This window comes from Astyanax mexicanus, chromosome 16 (genome assembly GCF_023375975.1).
Source record: "Astyanax mexicanus isolate ESR-SI-001 chromosome 16, AstMex3_surface, whole genome shotgun sequence".
NCBI classification, from domain to species: Eukaryota; Metazoa; Chordata; class Actinopteri; order Characiformes; family Acestrorhamphidae; genus Astyanax; species Astyanax mexicanus.
Genome location: NC_064423.1, coordinates 33,594,618 through 33,609,954, shown reverse-complemented (window position 1 = coordinate 33,609,954; position 15,337 = coordinate 33,594,618). Strand labels below are relative to the sequence as shown.

The 15,337-nt window shown below is 40.7% G+C and overlaps 1 protein-coding gene across 3 annotated transcripts in view; it reads left to right on the top strand.

Moving 5' to 3' along the window:
* Window positions 1–15,337, top strand: part of ano1a (anoctamin 1, calcium activated chloride channel a) — a 70,702-nt gene that overhangs the window by 39,900 nt on the left and 15,465 nt on the right. For 2 of the 3 annotated variants that reach the window (XM_022670034.2, XM_022670032.2), the window contains exons 12-16: window positions 4,490–4,650; window positions 8,392–8,474; window positions 8,648–8,659; window positions 9,311–9,379; window positions 12,305–12,379. In XM_022670034.2, the coding sequence (XP_022525755.2) occupies window positions 4,490–4,650; window positions 8,392–8,474; window positions 8,648–8,659; window positions 9,311–9,379; window positions 12,305–12,379 (400 nt within the window). The remainder of the gene's footprint in view (window positions 1–4,489; window positions 4,651–8,391; window positions 8,475–8,647; window positions 8,660–9,310; window positions 9,380–12,304; window positions 12,380–15,337) is intronic. The other variant, XM_022670033.2, reaches the window with a different exon arrangement.

Genomic DNA, 15,337 nt, shown 5'->3' with positions numbered 1-15,337 from the left:
AGGCAGCTGGTATAGAGGCTGGCAGGTCAGTAAACAAAGCAGCTGGTATAGACACTGGCAGAGCAGGAGACATGCTGATTGGCACAAGTGACAGGTTAGATAATTGTAGGCTTAGAGGCTGGCAGGTCAGGAGACAAAGCTGCTGGTATACAGGCTGGCAGAGCAGGAGACTTGTGGCAGAAGGAGTGACAGGTCAGATAATTGTAGACTACAGTAGAATAGGCAGCTAGCATAGAGGCTGTCATGTCAGTAAACTAGGCAGCTTGCTTAAAGGCTGACAGGTCAGTAGACTAGGCAGCTGGCTTAGAAGCTGGCAGGTCAGTCGACTAAGCAGCTTGCTTAGAGGCTGGCAGGTCAGTAGACTAGGCAGCTGGCATAGAGGCTGGCAGGTCAGTAGACTGGGCAGCTGGCTCAGAGGCTGGCAGGTAAGTAGACAAAGCAGCTGGCATAGAGGCTGGCAGGTCAGAAGACAAAGCAGGAGATTTGCTGTTTGCCATAAAGAGTGACAGGTCAGGTAACTGTAGACTTCAGTAGACCAGGCAGCTAGCATATAGGCAGGCAGGTCAGTAAACAAGTCAGGTGCCTTAGGGGCTGGCAGGTCAGTATACTAGGCAGCTGGCATAGAGACTTGCTGCTTGGCATAAAGAGTGACTGGTTAGATAACTGTACTGCCAGCATAAGGACTGACAAATTAGAAGACTGTATTTCAGTAGAGATAGTTACAGGACTTAAGGAGTTAAGGGACTAGGCAGCTGGCACAGAGACACACTGGTCAGGAGCATAAGCAGCCGGCATAGAGGCTGGCAGGTCTGGAGACTGGGTGGCTAGCAGGTCAGTAGGCACAAGGCATGGCAACAACAACTTTCTAACCACCTGATAGGCCTGTGTAACATCATGCTGTGGCTGAAGTTGATGCTTTGCATTTCTTAGAGTCTCAAGCTAATCAGAAGTCAGTCTCAGTAACACTTAACTGCAAAGTGCCCTTAAGATTGAACTAGATGCATCTTTAAAGAAGCAGAGAACTTGACAACAAAGTGTTTTATATAGATAAGTTAATGATCGTTCAGGTGGAACATCCCTGATTCACCAGCCTAACAGCCAGCGGTCAGAACTTGTGATGCTTTTCAAAGCGCGTCGTAATTAGATAGACAAAAGTTGCGATGAAATTGTAAGGTTGTCTGCAGTCATAATGGACTCTAATGTAGTCTATAATGGCAGTTCTCTGCATAGCATTGAATTCATACCGCTCTTGAAGTGCACTTACCCTTATGCTGAAGCAGAAGACAGACTGGGTATGTGTGAATAGCTGCAGCTGGCATTCAAACACAGACAAAGCACAAGCCCCACTGTTCTCTAGTCTCTAAAGCTTCCAGTTCAGTTGTAAGCGATTCCTGTACTGCAGGATTCTACCATTATATTGTCAGAAAGATTTAAAGAGCTCAGGGGGGGTCTGGAGTTTTAGATCTATTGTGGCCAACTTTTATTATTCTTTATTTTTTGTGCTTGTTCTGAGGATTGCTTAGATGTGCAGCTGGGAGTAGATGAATCACTGTGTAAAAGTTTGTACAGCCCAAAAGTACCCAAGATAGAATGTAATGAGCTCACATTGACATTACTACTATTTCTTGGGGAAGAAAACTGGGGCTATGTTCATACTACCAGCCCTAATTCATTTTTTGGGGATATCTAAACTATGGGTGTGATACAATATTGCTAATATGATGTATCATATAGTTTTTGTTTTCAATTTATTATCTATACCTTCCATCAAATATCAATATTTTACTGAAACAAAGGTTTTAGTGAAATTCTGTGAATCTGATAAATCTGAAAACCAATAAATCCATAATTCCTGGTATTTGTTTATTTAGAAGTATTTTATCCTCTTCAGTAACACAGATGTTGTGCAATATTGTACAGAATTCTCTTGTGATTGATCAAATATCAGATAGATGTATCATGAGCTAAATCTAAGCTAAATTGTTTCAATTTTTTATGGTCTAGACAGTGAGAAACCACATAAAATCAGATTTTTACTCTAGATCTATATTGTATCCAGGTTGGTTTTTGGTAGCATAAATAGAAAAAAATAAACAGATAATAGGCTCTTTATTACTCTTTCTTGCGCCTGTGTCGTTTAAATAGCAACAGTGCTTGTAAATATATCTACACTTATAGGCGTGGTGGTCTCGAATTGATATCTAGACAACAGAAAACACAGGAGCGCCATTAACTGAAATGAACCTAGACAGACGTCAATCATGGCAACACAGGCGAGTGCCCAATGCGAGTATTCCCCCAGCTTGTTACTCACAAGGACACACAGCAGTGCACAAACCCAACTTCCCCATCAACAATAAACAGAATAGAAACTAAAAAAACATAGTTTCCTTAAATTAGCTGCTTACGCACTTCACAGTGTTAACACGCAGATCAGAGTCCTCTGCTAAGACTCCCAGAAGAATTGCACCGGTAAAATACCAATCTGCCAAAGCCAGAGCTTACCTGGCTCTTAATGACAATGGCAAGTGTTGTGACACACTGATTGTTTTATTTCCAATCATTTATTTCTCGTTACGCCCCAAAACACTCCCATGATCAATTAAAATAATTAGTACATGCCTTTTGCCTGTTTTAAGCCACGCAAGGCATACTTTTCCTGTTTTAATGGATGAAGCTCCAGCCATCATTTCAGAGAACACAGTTTCACTGCTCTACAGCTTAATGTTGGAGCTTTATACCCTTTTTACCCCTCTGTAGCCATTAGTATCAGTGGCAGTAGGTTCATGGTCTTGATCTATTGGCATACTCTAGAGACTAGACAAGCAGTGTGTATGCATTGTACATCTCTGTCAGCAGCAATGGGTGCAACCTAAAGTAGCTGAATTCCTTCATTAGAAAAGGTGTCCACAAACATTCTCAGTCCTCAACCTAATAACGGTGTTACTGACGCACTCAGAAAACCCCTTTGTAGATGGTGTAAATTCCATTGGAATTTAATGTCTGGGTGTGTGCTTTGTACTTTGAGTAAATGAACATTCCGTTTATTGAACTGTTTTTGTGACAGTGCTACGTCATTACACCATGCCTACAGTACCTCTTTAGTTCACACCGAGACCGACATCAACTTATTTTCATCCAAAAAGTCGGATTACAGATGTCCTCTGGCCAAATGGCAATACTCCACCCAACCACCAAAAACAGTGATACTATCTAATTACCATAGCAAAGTTAACACAGTATTTAAGTTTCTGCTGTCCTGTTAATTCAGTCAATATGTATTCTAAATTAACTTAAAATTAAATGCCTTTGAGCAAATTAGGTGGAGCTGTTCTCCGTCCCTCTATAGACCTTTAGTCTCTCTCTCGCTCTCTCTTTCTCTCTCTTTAATTCTGTGCCGTTTCATACTTTTGATTCCATCACTATTACTCCAAACCAGAGAAAATAGTAAGCAGGCGTGTCCAAACATTTTACAGGCGCTGTAAGTGACTGACTTTTGGCAATAAAAAACTAGGTCACATACTGAAGGTGTTTCATGACTGAGTAAATTGCTGGTTTCATTTATAAGAGATGGCATTAAGTACAATGGAATGTCAGTCTTTTAACTGTGCTATTTTAATCATAATAGGTTTAAATAGAACAACCGTGACATTAATTTGAGGTCAAACCGCCAAGGATTTACAATATACATTTTTAATGTTCTAAACAAATTGAAAAGTGTATATATATATAAAGCACACAAAAAGTTGGCTTCAGTTTGCACCTTGATTAAATTAGTTGGTTTCCTGGCAGCAAAACCCCAGAGCACAGTGCTACCACCACCATGCTTAACAGTGCAATGGTAGTCAGTGTAGGCATCTGTTAGCTGACATAAAATAACAGTTAATTAGTTTCTCACTTTAAATAGGACCTTAAGATTTCTGTGATGCCCAGAATATGAATGTGTACAAAAAAATAGGAATTATAGAATTTGGAGAAAAATAAAGCATATTACCTTGGGTTTTACTCAAAGATGTGTTTGAGTTGCATTGTGTAATAGAAGGAAGTCCTAGCTGGAAAGAGTTGGAACTGAAAATTACCAAATTGGGGTCAAAATGGGGAAAAATCCTGCAAAAAATGACAGCAAAGTTTTATCTAAGTGATGCCACAAACCTACTTTTGGTTCCCTTTTCATGAAAAGCAAGAGTTACTGTTAATTTAGAGCCTTACGTTTGTTATAGTCTTCCTCAAGCTTTTGCATTGCACAGCCTCATACTCTTTTTGACAAATAATGGCCTGAAATATCTCTTCAGTTTAAGGGAATCAAATGTTGTTCTAAAATGTTTTTTTCCACCTTAACTGAATGTCATTGTATTAAATACTGTAGCTTTCTTCATTTCTGATTTAGGTCAGCTGGGACAGACACCAGGTTTATGGCTAAAAGAACATTTAACACTCAGTGAAGTGATAGCGTGGTGCTGATCTCCTGCGTTCTCTCCCACATGCTCAGTATGGAGATCTGTGATGAGAGGAATAACATCACCATGTGCCCGCTGTGCGACCGCGCCTGCAGCTACTGGAAACTGACCGAAGCCTGTGGCACTGCCAGGGCTAGCCACCTGTTCGACAACACTGCCACCGTCTTCTTCTCCATATTCATGGCGCTCTGGGGTAGGCAGCTTTCTGAACTGCTCTTTATTATCTCTGTGGAGTTTTTTTCCATTGGAGAACATGTAATGGACATTGTCTGTGTCCTATCAATCAACTGATGCCCATTTTCATCAGATAAAAAAATAACATTCTTTACATTTATAAAGACGTATTCCAACAGGCACCTGTTTGCATATCATTGCTGTCACATTAAAAACAAGTTTCTTCATGATTGATCATTTTTAGTTTACTACATAATTTGAACACACAAACTGTCCCCTTTTATACACTGTGTCAACATTTCTTGATGAATGGACCAATATAAATGCTCCAAAATGATCAAATCTGTTTTCACATTGACTTTCATTATCTGCTGTAAAGTTGCTGTTTTGGAGATGCATATTATTTTTTTTTTGGACAGTGATTTAAAAAATGATATCTTATATACCTTGCTGGGATGAGGTGACATTAAAATAGACAGAAGCGGCATTTATTGAAATAATAAGCCTTTTGAAAATATGTTAAATGTTGTTGTGAAATGCTTGCGCAGTTGCTAAAACAACACAGAAAGTGATTTCTTTGCCAGCCGTGCCTCTGTTATTTTAACCATCTCAACACATAACATCAGTATAATATTTCTCTAGGTTTTTATTGGAATTTTCCATTCCCCCTTAACTGGTCAGAATTTCTGTGCAGCATTATGTTAGGGTGCAATGTTAGCTTCATGCTTGTGCATGGCAAACTTTTAATTATTTGTATCTTTAAAGTGATAATATAAAACATATTATATGAATCGCATCCAAAATAATACACAAATTCAAATCATTAAGTGTCACCACTTTCCTAGGTTAAGAATCCTGTGGTGAGTGTACACAGTTACAGCCTGTTGATTCCCCACACAGTTCTACTGATGACGTACAGCTGAGTTGCTGAGTAAAGGTCAAACTCCCACTCCACTGCATTGTGCCAAATAACCTCACACTGTGCAGACCACCACAGTCAGCCTGAAATAAATAGTGAAATTAAATAGTTCATTATATGTTTATTCAGTAATATACCACTGAAATCATGTTGTCATTTTGTAATTGGAGTCATGTGGTTATTGCCCATATTTGGCATTGTACATTTTTCTACTATCTATCACTGGATCCTCTGAATTACATGGTTTTAGATTTAAAAATTCAAATATTAATATTGCTTCTAGTAAAATTTGAAAAAATGTTATATGTAATATTCATGTTATCTGTAATATTTATATTACATAAAATCTAGGTTACACACACAGTGCCAAATATGGGCATAATCATACATTTATTTATAGGAAATTCCCATTACAGTATATACATTGCCAAAAAAGGCCAGCACCTAGATTTAACTACGGAAATGGGTAAGAGCCTTCCATTGCATAATAACTAAATGAGTGGCAGCAAGTTATTTAACTCAAGCTGATGCAGTGAATAGCTTCTCATTTGTTAAACAACCTGTGGTCTTGGAAAGATATTAATTTGTTTCAGAAGGGTCAAATTACTGGCATGCATCCAACAGAGAAAATGTCTAAGCATTATTAAAAAGTAGATGGAGACACTGGGGGGACACATTATCTTCAAGGAAGGAATGTGATCTAAAAAAAATAAAAATAATGATGTTGATCAGCAGTCAATTAAATGATTGGTGAAATTAAATGGTAGAAAAACAACACTAGAACTAGGGATATGTTTAATAGTGAAAGTAAGAGCTTTTCCAGAAACATAATGTGAAGGGAAGCAATGATATTGGGACTTAAACAGCTGTTTAACCTTAAGAAAAACACTAATCAGTGAGGCTAACCAACAAAAACAACTTCAGTTTGCTAGAGAGCATAAAGATTGATGAGTCCAGATTTACCCCGTTCCAGAGTGATGGAGCATCAGGTTGAGAAGAGAGGCGGCTAAAGTGATGTACCCATCATGCCTAGGTCTAGGTTCATTGAATAACCAAACAGAGCTTTTTTTTAGGAAATAATCTTAAATCTTAAATTACCTGAGTAACTTAATATGTGATCTATCAATGCAGTGATGGTACTCTTACTTCAGCAGGGATGAGTTTGTACTATTCTTTCCATTCCTCTGTCACTCTGGATCTACGTTCAGTCCCTCCCTCCCTCCCTCCCTGTCTCTCTCGCTGCCTTTTTTTTACCCACTTCCTCTGAGTTTCTGGCACACCTAAATCCCCCTCGCTCCCAAATCCACAGCTTATCCCTTACTCAAACGCTGAGCTTCTTAAAAAGCCGACTATTTTGGCTCCAGCTTGAAACGCTGACCTCAGTGCTCACTTTACAAAATGCAAATAAACCATCCCTGTCGCTCAGTTTTGGCTCAACTGTGAGAATTTGTTTTAGAGAGGTCGGAGGGTGTGAGACATGTCGGCTCCCATCGTGAGAACTTAATGAGATATTGAGACACTCAGCAGTTTCCTGTGCATTAGCGGCTTAATTAACGCACTAATCACCCACTGCTGTAGGAGATCAATACTAAATGGAGTAATAGTAGATAAAGCAGCAGATTAGAGTTCAGTAAAAACTTTCAGTACCTGCCAGCTGATCTAAATCACTGGAGTGTGCCTGATAATTACCATTACTTATAGTCATCCAAAAGACAGGTTTGACTGATGCTTAAAAACTTACAGTTGTATGTGGAAGTTGAATATGTATTGTGCTTTTAATGATCAATTAATTGTTCTTTTTCTGATGCAGAATGAGCTACTAGGACTAAGCAGTTCATTAAAAAATATATAAAAACCCTCATTTAGAACCCATAACTAAATTTACCTCACCCAAATTAGTTATATTGTGTGTTTTTCCCCCACTAAGTGTGTGTGTGTGTTTACTGTCCTCTTAAAAACATACTGTCATGTTGTAGTCACATGACTCCACCCGTCCAGTCTGAGTTCTTCTTGTTGTTGCTTTTATTTCTCAAACACTGAGCCAACTGAGCGACTAAAGCAGCATGTACTGAAGAAAAATGCTGTGTTGGGCATTCATTAATTGTTCTATGATGTGGATTTGAGGTCATATAGTTTCTCTAGTTACAATATTCATCTTTAAAAAATAAAAAATATACGTTTGTTGGAATAATAGCATGGCATTTTCGGAATGAGCCTTTAGAAATGTGTAAAATGTAGGTCTAACAGCCTTATGACAACTGCCCTTCATTGTTCAGGTGCTACCAAATATTTTGCCATAGTATTACAAATAAGTATAATTTTTACTCAAAATCATGACTTTTCTCTTGCTTTGGAAGATTTGATCCTTTCGACAATCACTAACCGCCCCATATCAGGATCTTAAATGTTATATTCCCATCCCAAGTGTGTTGTATCTATAATCCCATCCTGTTTAGTCAGGCCAATGGAAGCAACATGGAGGAGAACTCAAACACTGGGCCAACTGAGCAACTCATGCAGTTTGTACCATTTGCCTCCAGTCTAAAATTCAAATAATATCCCAAAAAATGTCCCCATCCCTGTCCCAGAATTTTGGCTCAACTGTGTGAGTATTAGGCCTGGAGTGGTCAGCATGAGACATGTCGGCTCCCGTTGTGAGAACTTAATGAGATATTGAGACACTCAGCAGCTTCCTGTGCATTTGTGGCTTAATTAACACACTAATCACCCCCTGCTGTAGGAGATCAATACTTAATGGAGTAAGAGTAGATTTTTGTAAGAGCCTTTTGTCTCCTTGCTATGAACTGAACTTTTTTTACTGTGATTTACTGTGTCCTGCAGCCACTATGTTCATGGAGCACTGGAAGAGGAGGCAGATGAGGCTCAATTACATCTGGGACCTGACCGGCTTTGAAGACGAGGAGGTTCGTTTCACACTTAAGATAGTCCATTAAGATAGAGGCCGAGGACGCCGGTGTAATTCAGTTATCTGTGGGATATTTCTCACAGTTATTGATTTTATCCTGAAGCTCTTTCAGTGTGAGAAATTAAATCATCTGTTATCTTACTGATTTCTTCTGTTGGTGTTTTTGTACAGGAGGAACTTAAGGTTTGAACTTTATTGATTTATTGATTTATGATTAATGCTACTGACACATCTGCCAGCTCTACTCTTAACTCTAACAGGCCATCAGTAACTTTGTAACTATGTAAACAGCCAGCTACCATCTTCTCTCACACTCTTGCTGTGGACTTTGGCATTTTCTCCCGGTGAAAAGGTTGCCAAATCCTCCACACTGCACATCTCTGAGCATCTTTGAACTTTTTTACTTCTCTCTAAAGCATCAGCTGCTCTGCGTGGGGGTCTGGAGGACTCCTGCCCTCTCCTGTGCCTGCCCTGCAGGTCATAAAGCTGCTCACTTTTTCACCATCTGTCACTCAGAGCACTGCTGCACCGCTAGCTAGGGTCAACTAGCTAAAGCACAGAGAAAAAAGAAAGCACCACAAGAAGCTGCTGGTTTTTAAAGGCTGTACACTCTATTCTACATGCTTGCCAGGTACTAACGCAGTGCTTCTCACAAAAAAAAAAAAAACTGCCTTTTGGTCTTGTCTCCATGCACTTCACTTGACTTGACTTCACTGCACTGCATATGGCTCTTTTACCAGTCACTCCTTTCAAACAGCTGGGTATTAAGTGGTGCACAGAATCATAAAAAGGCCCCATTGACTCTTTAAAATGTAAACCTCCTCTCTTCTCCAGAACCACCCACGAGCAGAGTACGAGTTCCATGTCATGCAGAAGAACCTGAAGAAAGAAGCAGCATCAAAGGTAAGGTCGTCTCAAAACCAGACTCTATTGACTATGATGTCAAGTGTAAGATGAAGGGTACGCTCTTAAAATAAAGATACTTCAAATGCTTCTTTAAACACTGCCATAAAAGAGCCACTTTTGGTTCCATAAAGAAGTATGTAAGTAATGAATTACATTTGTTCAAAGCCAGTTTTTGGAGAGCCCTTCCACTTTCTGTCTTTAACATCATATCAGAAAATGACTGCAAATCACCAGAGAGCCCTCAATGAACAGAGATGAATGGAGCTACTTAAAGAATGAAGTATAAAGTATTTTGCTAAAAAAATACTAGTTTAAAAAAGCTTTAAAATGTATATGTTTTATACTGAAACGTAAGATATTGTTCTGTGTTAAAGAAATTGACACAATCGTTAGTAAAAAATTCCAAATATTTCTAAACTCTTGTTTTACATAGTTGCTCATGTCTAGCCCATGTCTAAGAAACCCAGAACACATTCTTTAGTGGGTATTCTCTTCTCCAGAGATTCACTGTGTTTACTTCAAGAGAAGATTTTGTAGACCTTTAGGTTTAATGATACCCCAGTTAGTTTCAGACCCATAATGTGATTGGTTGAGAGTGAGTGCTAAAATGTCAAAAAGTTGCATAATAATGCTGCTTTGCCAGAATATATTGGTTATATTTGGTTTATGTTGTATTTTAGTTTTTAGTGCTGAGATGGCACAAATATGACTCCGAAAAATATCTGCAGCTGTTTAATGAGCTTCAACCACCTTCCTCCTCTCTGCAGCCATTATCTCCATTTGCATGCTGTGGTAGATTGGTCGTGACTCACACCCATATATAATAGTATAATGTTGGTGTAGCAGTTTTTTTCCAAACACTGGAGAGAGTTTTTTGCCCCATCCGCTCCTCCTCTGACGCCAAACTTGTGCAGGTTGCTAGACTGACTGAGTGGCAAGCGACGGCAAGTCTTACTCTGTAACTGATGATGGTATAAATTATTAAACTGATATAAATTTCTGTGTCCAAAATACCCATCTCTACTACGCTAGTGGTGGTGGTAAAATTACCTAGCTATGGTTAGTAATCTTACTGAAGCTCAGTGATTACCTGTTCAGCAGAAAAATAGCAACCAGTTTTTCAACCAATATATGATATGGCAATATATGAAAAATGCATACCAGAAGGGAAATGAAAACAGGCATATTGGATGTACCAGTATACCACCCAGCACTTTTGTATCTGAAGTTAAAAATGAAATGGGACGCAGTAGAAGCACATGAAAACCTCATCAAATGACACGCAATTCTGACATTACATTGCACAATGACATTGTGACTCAAATAAAAATCTTATATGTTGTGTAACAGTGAAAGCTATAATGAAGCATTGATCAGCCGTAACATTTAATACTATCTCTTTGTTTCTACACTTATTGTCCAGCACAAAGGCGTAGGAGCGGGTTTGTCATTTGGGGGGACACATTTGCTAAAATGAATTAAATATAGTGACTCAGAACAACATTTGCGGAATTACAGTTAATCACAAAAAACTAAATACATTTTTTCAGTACTTCTGTTTATTATTAGTTAAATCCAACCAGACTTTACAACCTAAACATGTTACTCCACATTACATTTACTCACTTACTCACTCACTCACTCATCGTCAACCGCTTTATCTGTTAAGGGTCGCGGGGGGGGCTGGAGCCTATCCCTACTGGCATCGGGCGGAAGGCAGGACACACCCTGGACAGGCCGCCAATCCATCGCAGGGCAGACAGACACAGACAGACACACAGACACATTCACTCACACACTCACACCTAAGGGGCAATTTCAATCAAGTTCCAATTAGCCCGAACGTGCCGTCTTTGGACTGTGGGAGGAAACCGGAGAACCCGGAGGAATTCGAACGTCTTGCTGTGAGGCGGAAGTGTTACCCACTGCGCCACCGTGCCGCCCGCACATTACATTTACTGTTCTTAAAAAAAATATGCGTGCAATGTCTGAATTATATACATCTTTTCAATGACCTCGTGTGTAAAGCCGGTGTTGTGTCAAAATCTGCACCCCCACCAGGAAAAGCACCCCCTCTCTGCAGTGCGCACCCACGTCTTCTTGATAAAAGTGGAGATAACTGCTTTAGTTAGCTAAAAAAGAAACATGCTCACTAGAGTGGGTGCTTTTCATTCATTACGGGGGTCAGATTTTAGCGTGCTTTCAAAATTAAACTTTATTTTGAAACAATTTCTGATTTTTCTGCGGTATCATAATCCACCTATTTCTGCGACAAATCCACCTATTACCCACCCCGGTTCCTACACCAGTGGTCCAGCATGTTAAAAGTTGGAGCATCCCATGGTGTTACACTACCTGTAGCTTTTCTAACTGATCGCAGGTGTCTAGACAGCTCTCTCTACTGCAGGCTTTTACCATCCCTTCAGATACTCAACCAAATCTCAATATAGCTGACTCAACAAAAGCTTAATGAGCTTTGACCATCTTCCTCCTCACTGCAGCCATTATCTCCATTTCCATGCTGGGGTAGATTGGTTGTGGCTCACACCGCAGCAATTTCTCCCGCTATCCTTTCATTTTTATGACTGGGCTCTTATGCTAGCCAGCTTCTTTATTGTCAGGAGGCTCCCTGCTCGACTGGCTAGTATACATTTAAAAGATGTTGACCCAGTTTGTTGAATACTGAGATGAGATGTGACTGCATGATCGTGAATCGTGTCCTGCAGCTCGTGTTTGATGTGCATGACTGGGCCGTGGTCGCTCTCCCTCGGGTCAGAGCAATGACGGCTGTGTCTGCAGGAGCTGCCACGACTGAGGTCACCCAGAATAGAGTGTTTAAATGTGTGTGTGTGTGTGTGTGTGAATATATTTGTGTCCAGAGTAGATGTTTAGATCTCACACCTTGCTGTGCTTCTGTTATAGCCCAGGAAGAAGAAGCTGACATGCACAGACAGGATGCCAGCTTACATGACCATCCTCATCATGATGGTCTTTTTGGTATGATGGCATGATATATGCATTTTATTGCTTCATTAGCTTGTGACCAGTGGGATAGCTTGTGGCTCATATATATAATATACACTCATTACCCAAAGAACAGTTACACCCAGAAGGAAGTGTGAGATTGCAAATGCTATCTGATAAAAAAAAAAAAAATACCAGGAGCAATGAATGATTCCAATTTATACTGATATAAGCAATATTTATTGAGCTACACATGCAGAAGTAGTGTGTAATGCATGCGTAATGCACGTGTAATGCAACATGCACAACATCTAGGCATTGAATTGTAGAGGTTCCTAATGGTGTCCTACAATAATCCATCCCATTCAGCTGTAATATTTTCACACAGTTCCTGCTGTTTCTGTGATAGTGATGGTTTAGAGTGTATATAGCGCACCAAACCCCATCCCACACATTTTAAATCAGGAATAGGTCTCGCAGTGCAGTTGGTCATGGTGTAGTATCTGTGTCTTAAAGGTAAGCCTTTGAGACAACAGCAGTACGTGGATGAGCATTGTCTTGTTGGAATAGGCTGTTACACATGCTTTAAACTTGTGTTCACACTGCTTCTGTATATGTAGCTCAATAAATATTGCCCATATCACTCTAAATCTTTAAGCATTATTTATTTCTTTATATCCTTTTCAAATAATATACAGCTCTAGAAAAAAATAAGCTACCACTTAAAAATGATGAGTTGCTTAAAATTTACCAAATTGAAAACCTCAAGCTGAACTGCTTGAATTTTTGCACCAGGAGTGCAGGCATAAAGTTATCCAAAAGCAGTGTGTAAGTCTGGTGGAGGAGAACATGCAGAAATACATAAAAACTGTGACTAAAAACCAGGGTTATTCCACCAAATATTTATGAATATAAACTTGTTTGCTTTGCATTATTAGTGTGATTGCAGTAATGCAATCACAGTATTGTTCTTCTTAAGTCTTATTCTTATTATTATTATTATTATTATTATTATTATTATTATTATTCCACCTGTTTTTTGTCCGGTTAACTAGTGCCGCAGTTTTCGAAATATCGACTTCGTTCAAAAGAGAAAACATGCGTCCATATCGGGAATGGTGGGCTTGTATACAGCTTTCCGATCGGACTTACGTTTTTCGTAAAAACTTCGTAAGTACGCGTTTTTTTGACCATTGAAAATGAATGGGCAGAACTTTGCACGCCCGTGGACGTCGCAATTTTTGAAATACGAAGATGAAACCAATTGAGGACCTGTAGAACTTATTGAGCTCTTTCCGAAAATATGCGTTACGAAAAGTTACGACGTACGGATTTCGTACGAATGTCGTACGAAGTGGCCCCATTGGAATGAATGGGGCCAATCGGAGGACGGCAGCTAGATCGAAGGACAGGTAGCTAGAACTCCAGTACTGTGTGTAATGGAGCAGCTATGGGATAAATCAGCGTTAGGTCAAAAGTTTGGACACCCCGGCCCCCCCCCAGTACTGTGTGTAATGGAGCCATGGGTCAAAAGTTTGGACACCCCGGCCCCCCAGTACTGTGTGTAATGGAGCCACGGGTCAAAAGTTTGGACACCCCCGAACGGCCAGAGCAACCTAGCGTGCATAGCTGATTGATGTATTTGCACGTTGCGTAGCAACGTGCAAACACCATTTAATCTAATTTATGCATATAAATCACCTAGCAACCACCTAGAAACACCATAGCAACCACCCCGGATACCATAGCAACACCTTAGCAACCGCCTAGCAACACCCTAGCAACCACCTAGCAACCACCTAGCAACACCTTGGCAACCATCCCGGATACCATAGCAACACCTTAGCAACCGCCTAGCAACACCCTAGCAACCACCTAGCAACCACCTAGCAACACCTTAGCAACCACCCCAGATACCATAGCAACACCTTAGCAACCGCCTGGCAACACCTTAGCAACCACCTAGCAACCACCTAGCAACACCTTAGTAACCACCCCAGATACCATAGCAACACCTTAGCAACCGCCTAGCAACACCTTAGCAACCACCTACCAACCACTTAGCAACACCTTAGCAACCACCCCGGATACCATAGCAACACCTTAGCAACCGCCTAGCAACACCCTAGCAACCACCTAGCAACCACCTAGCAACACCTTAGCAACCACCCCGGATACCATAGCAACACCTTAGCAACCACCTAGCAACCGCCTAGCAACACCCTAGCAACCACCTAGCAACCACCTAGCAACACCTTAGCAACCACCCCGGATACCATAGCAACACCTTAGTAACCGCCTAGCAACACCCTAGCAACCACCTAGCAACCACCTAGCAACACCTTAGCAACCACCCCGGATACCATAGCAACACCTTAGCAACCGCCTAGCAACACCCTAGCAACCACCTAGCAACCACCTAGCAACACCTTAGCAACCACCCCAGATACCATAGCAACACCTTAGCAACCGCCTAGCAACACCTTAGCAACCACCTAGCAACACCTTAGCAACCACCCCGGATACCATAGCAACACCTTAGCAACCGCCTAGAAACACCCTAGCAACCACCTAGCAACACCTTAGCAACCACCCCGGATACCATAGCAACACCTTAGCAACCGCCTAGCAACACCCTAGCAACCACCTAGCAACCACCTAGGAACACCTTAGCAACCACCCCGGATACCATAGCAACACCTTAGCAATCGCCTAGCAACACCTTAGCAACCACCTAGCAACCACCTAGCAACACCTTAGCAACCACCCCGGATACCATAGCAACACCTTAGCAACCGCCTAGCAACACCTTAGCAACCACCTAGCAACCACCTAGCAACACCTTAGCAACCACCCCGGATACCATAGCAACACCTTAGCAACCACCTAGCAACACCTTAGCAACCACCTAGCAACACCTTAGCAGATACCAGCCAGCACTGCAATCACACTCGCAGTTTCTGCAGGAACTGCAATCTAGTTTGAGGTCTA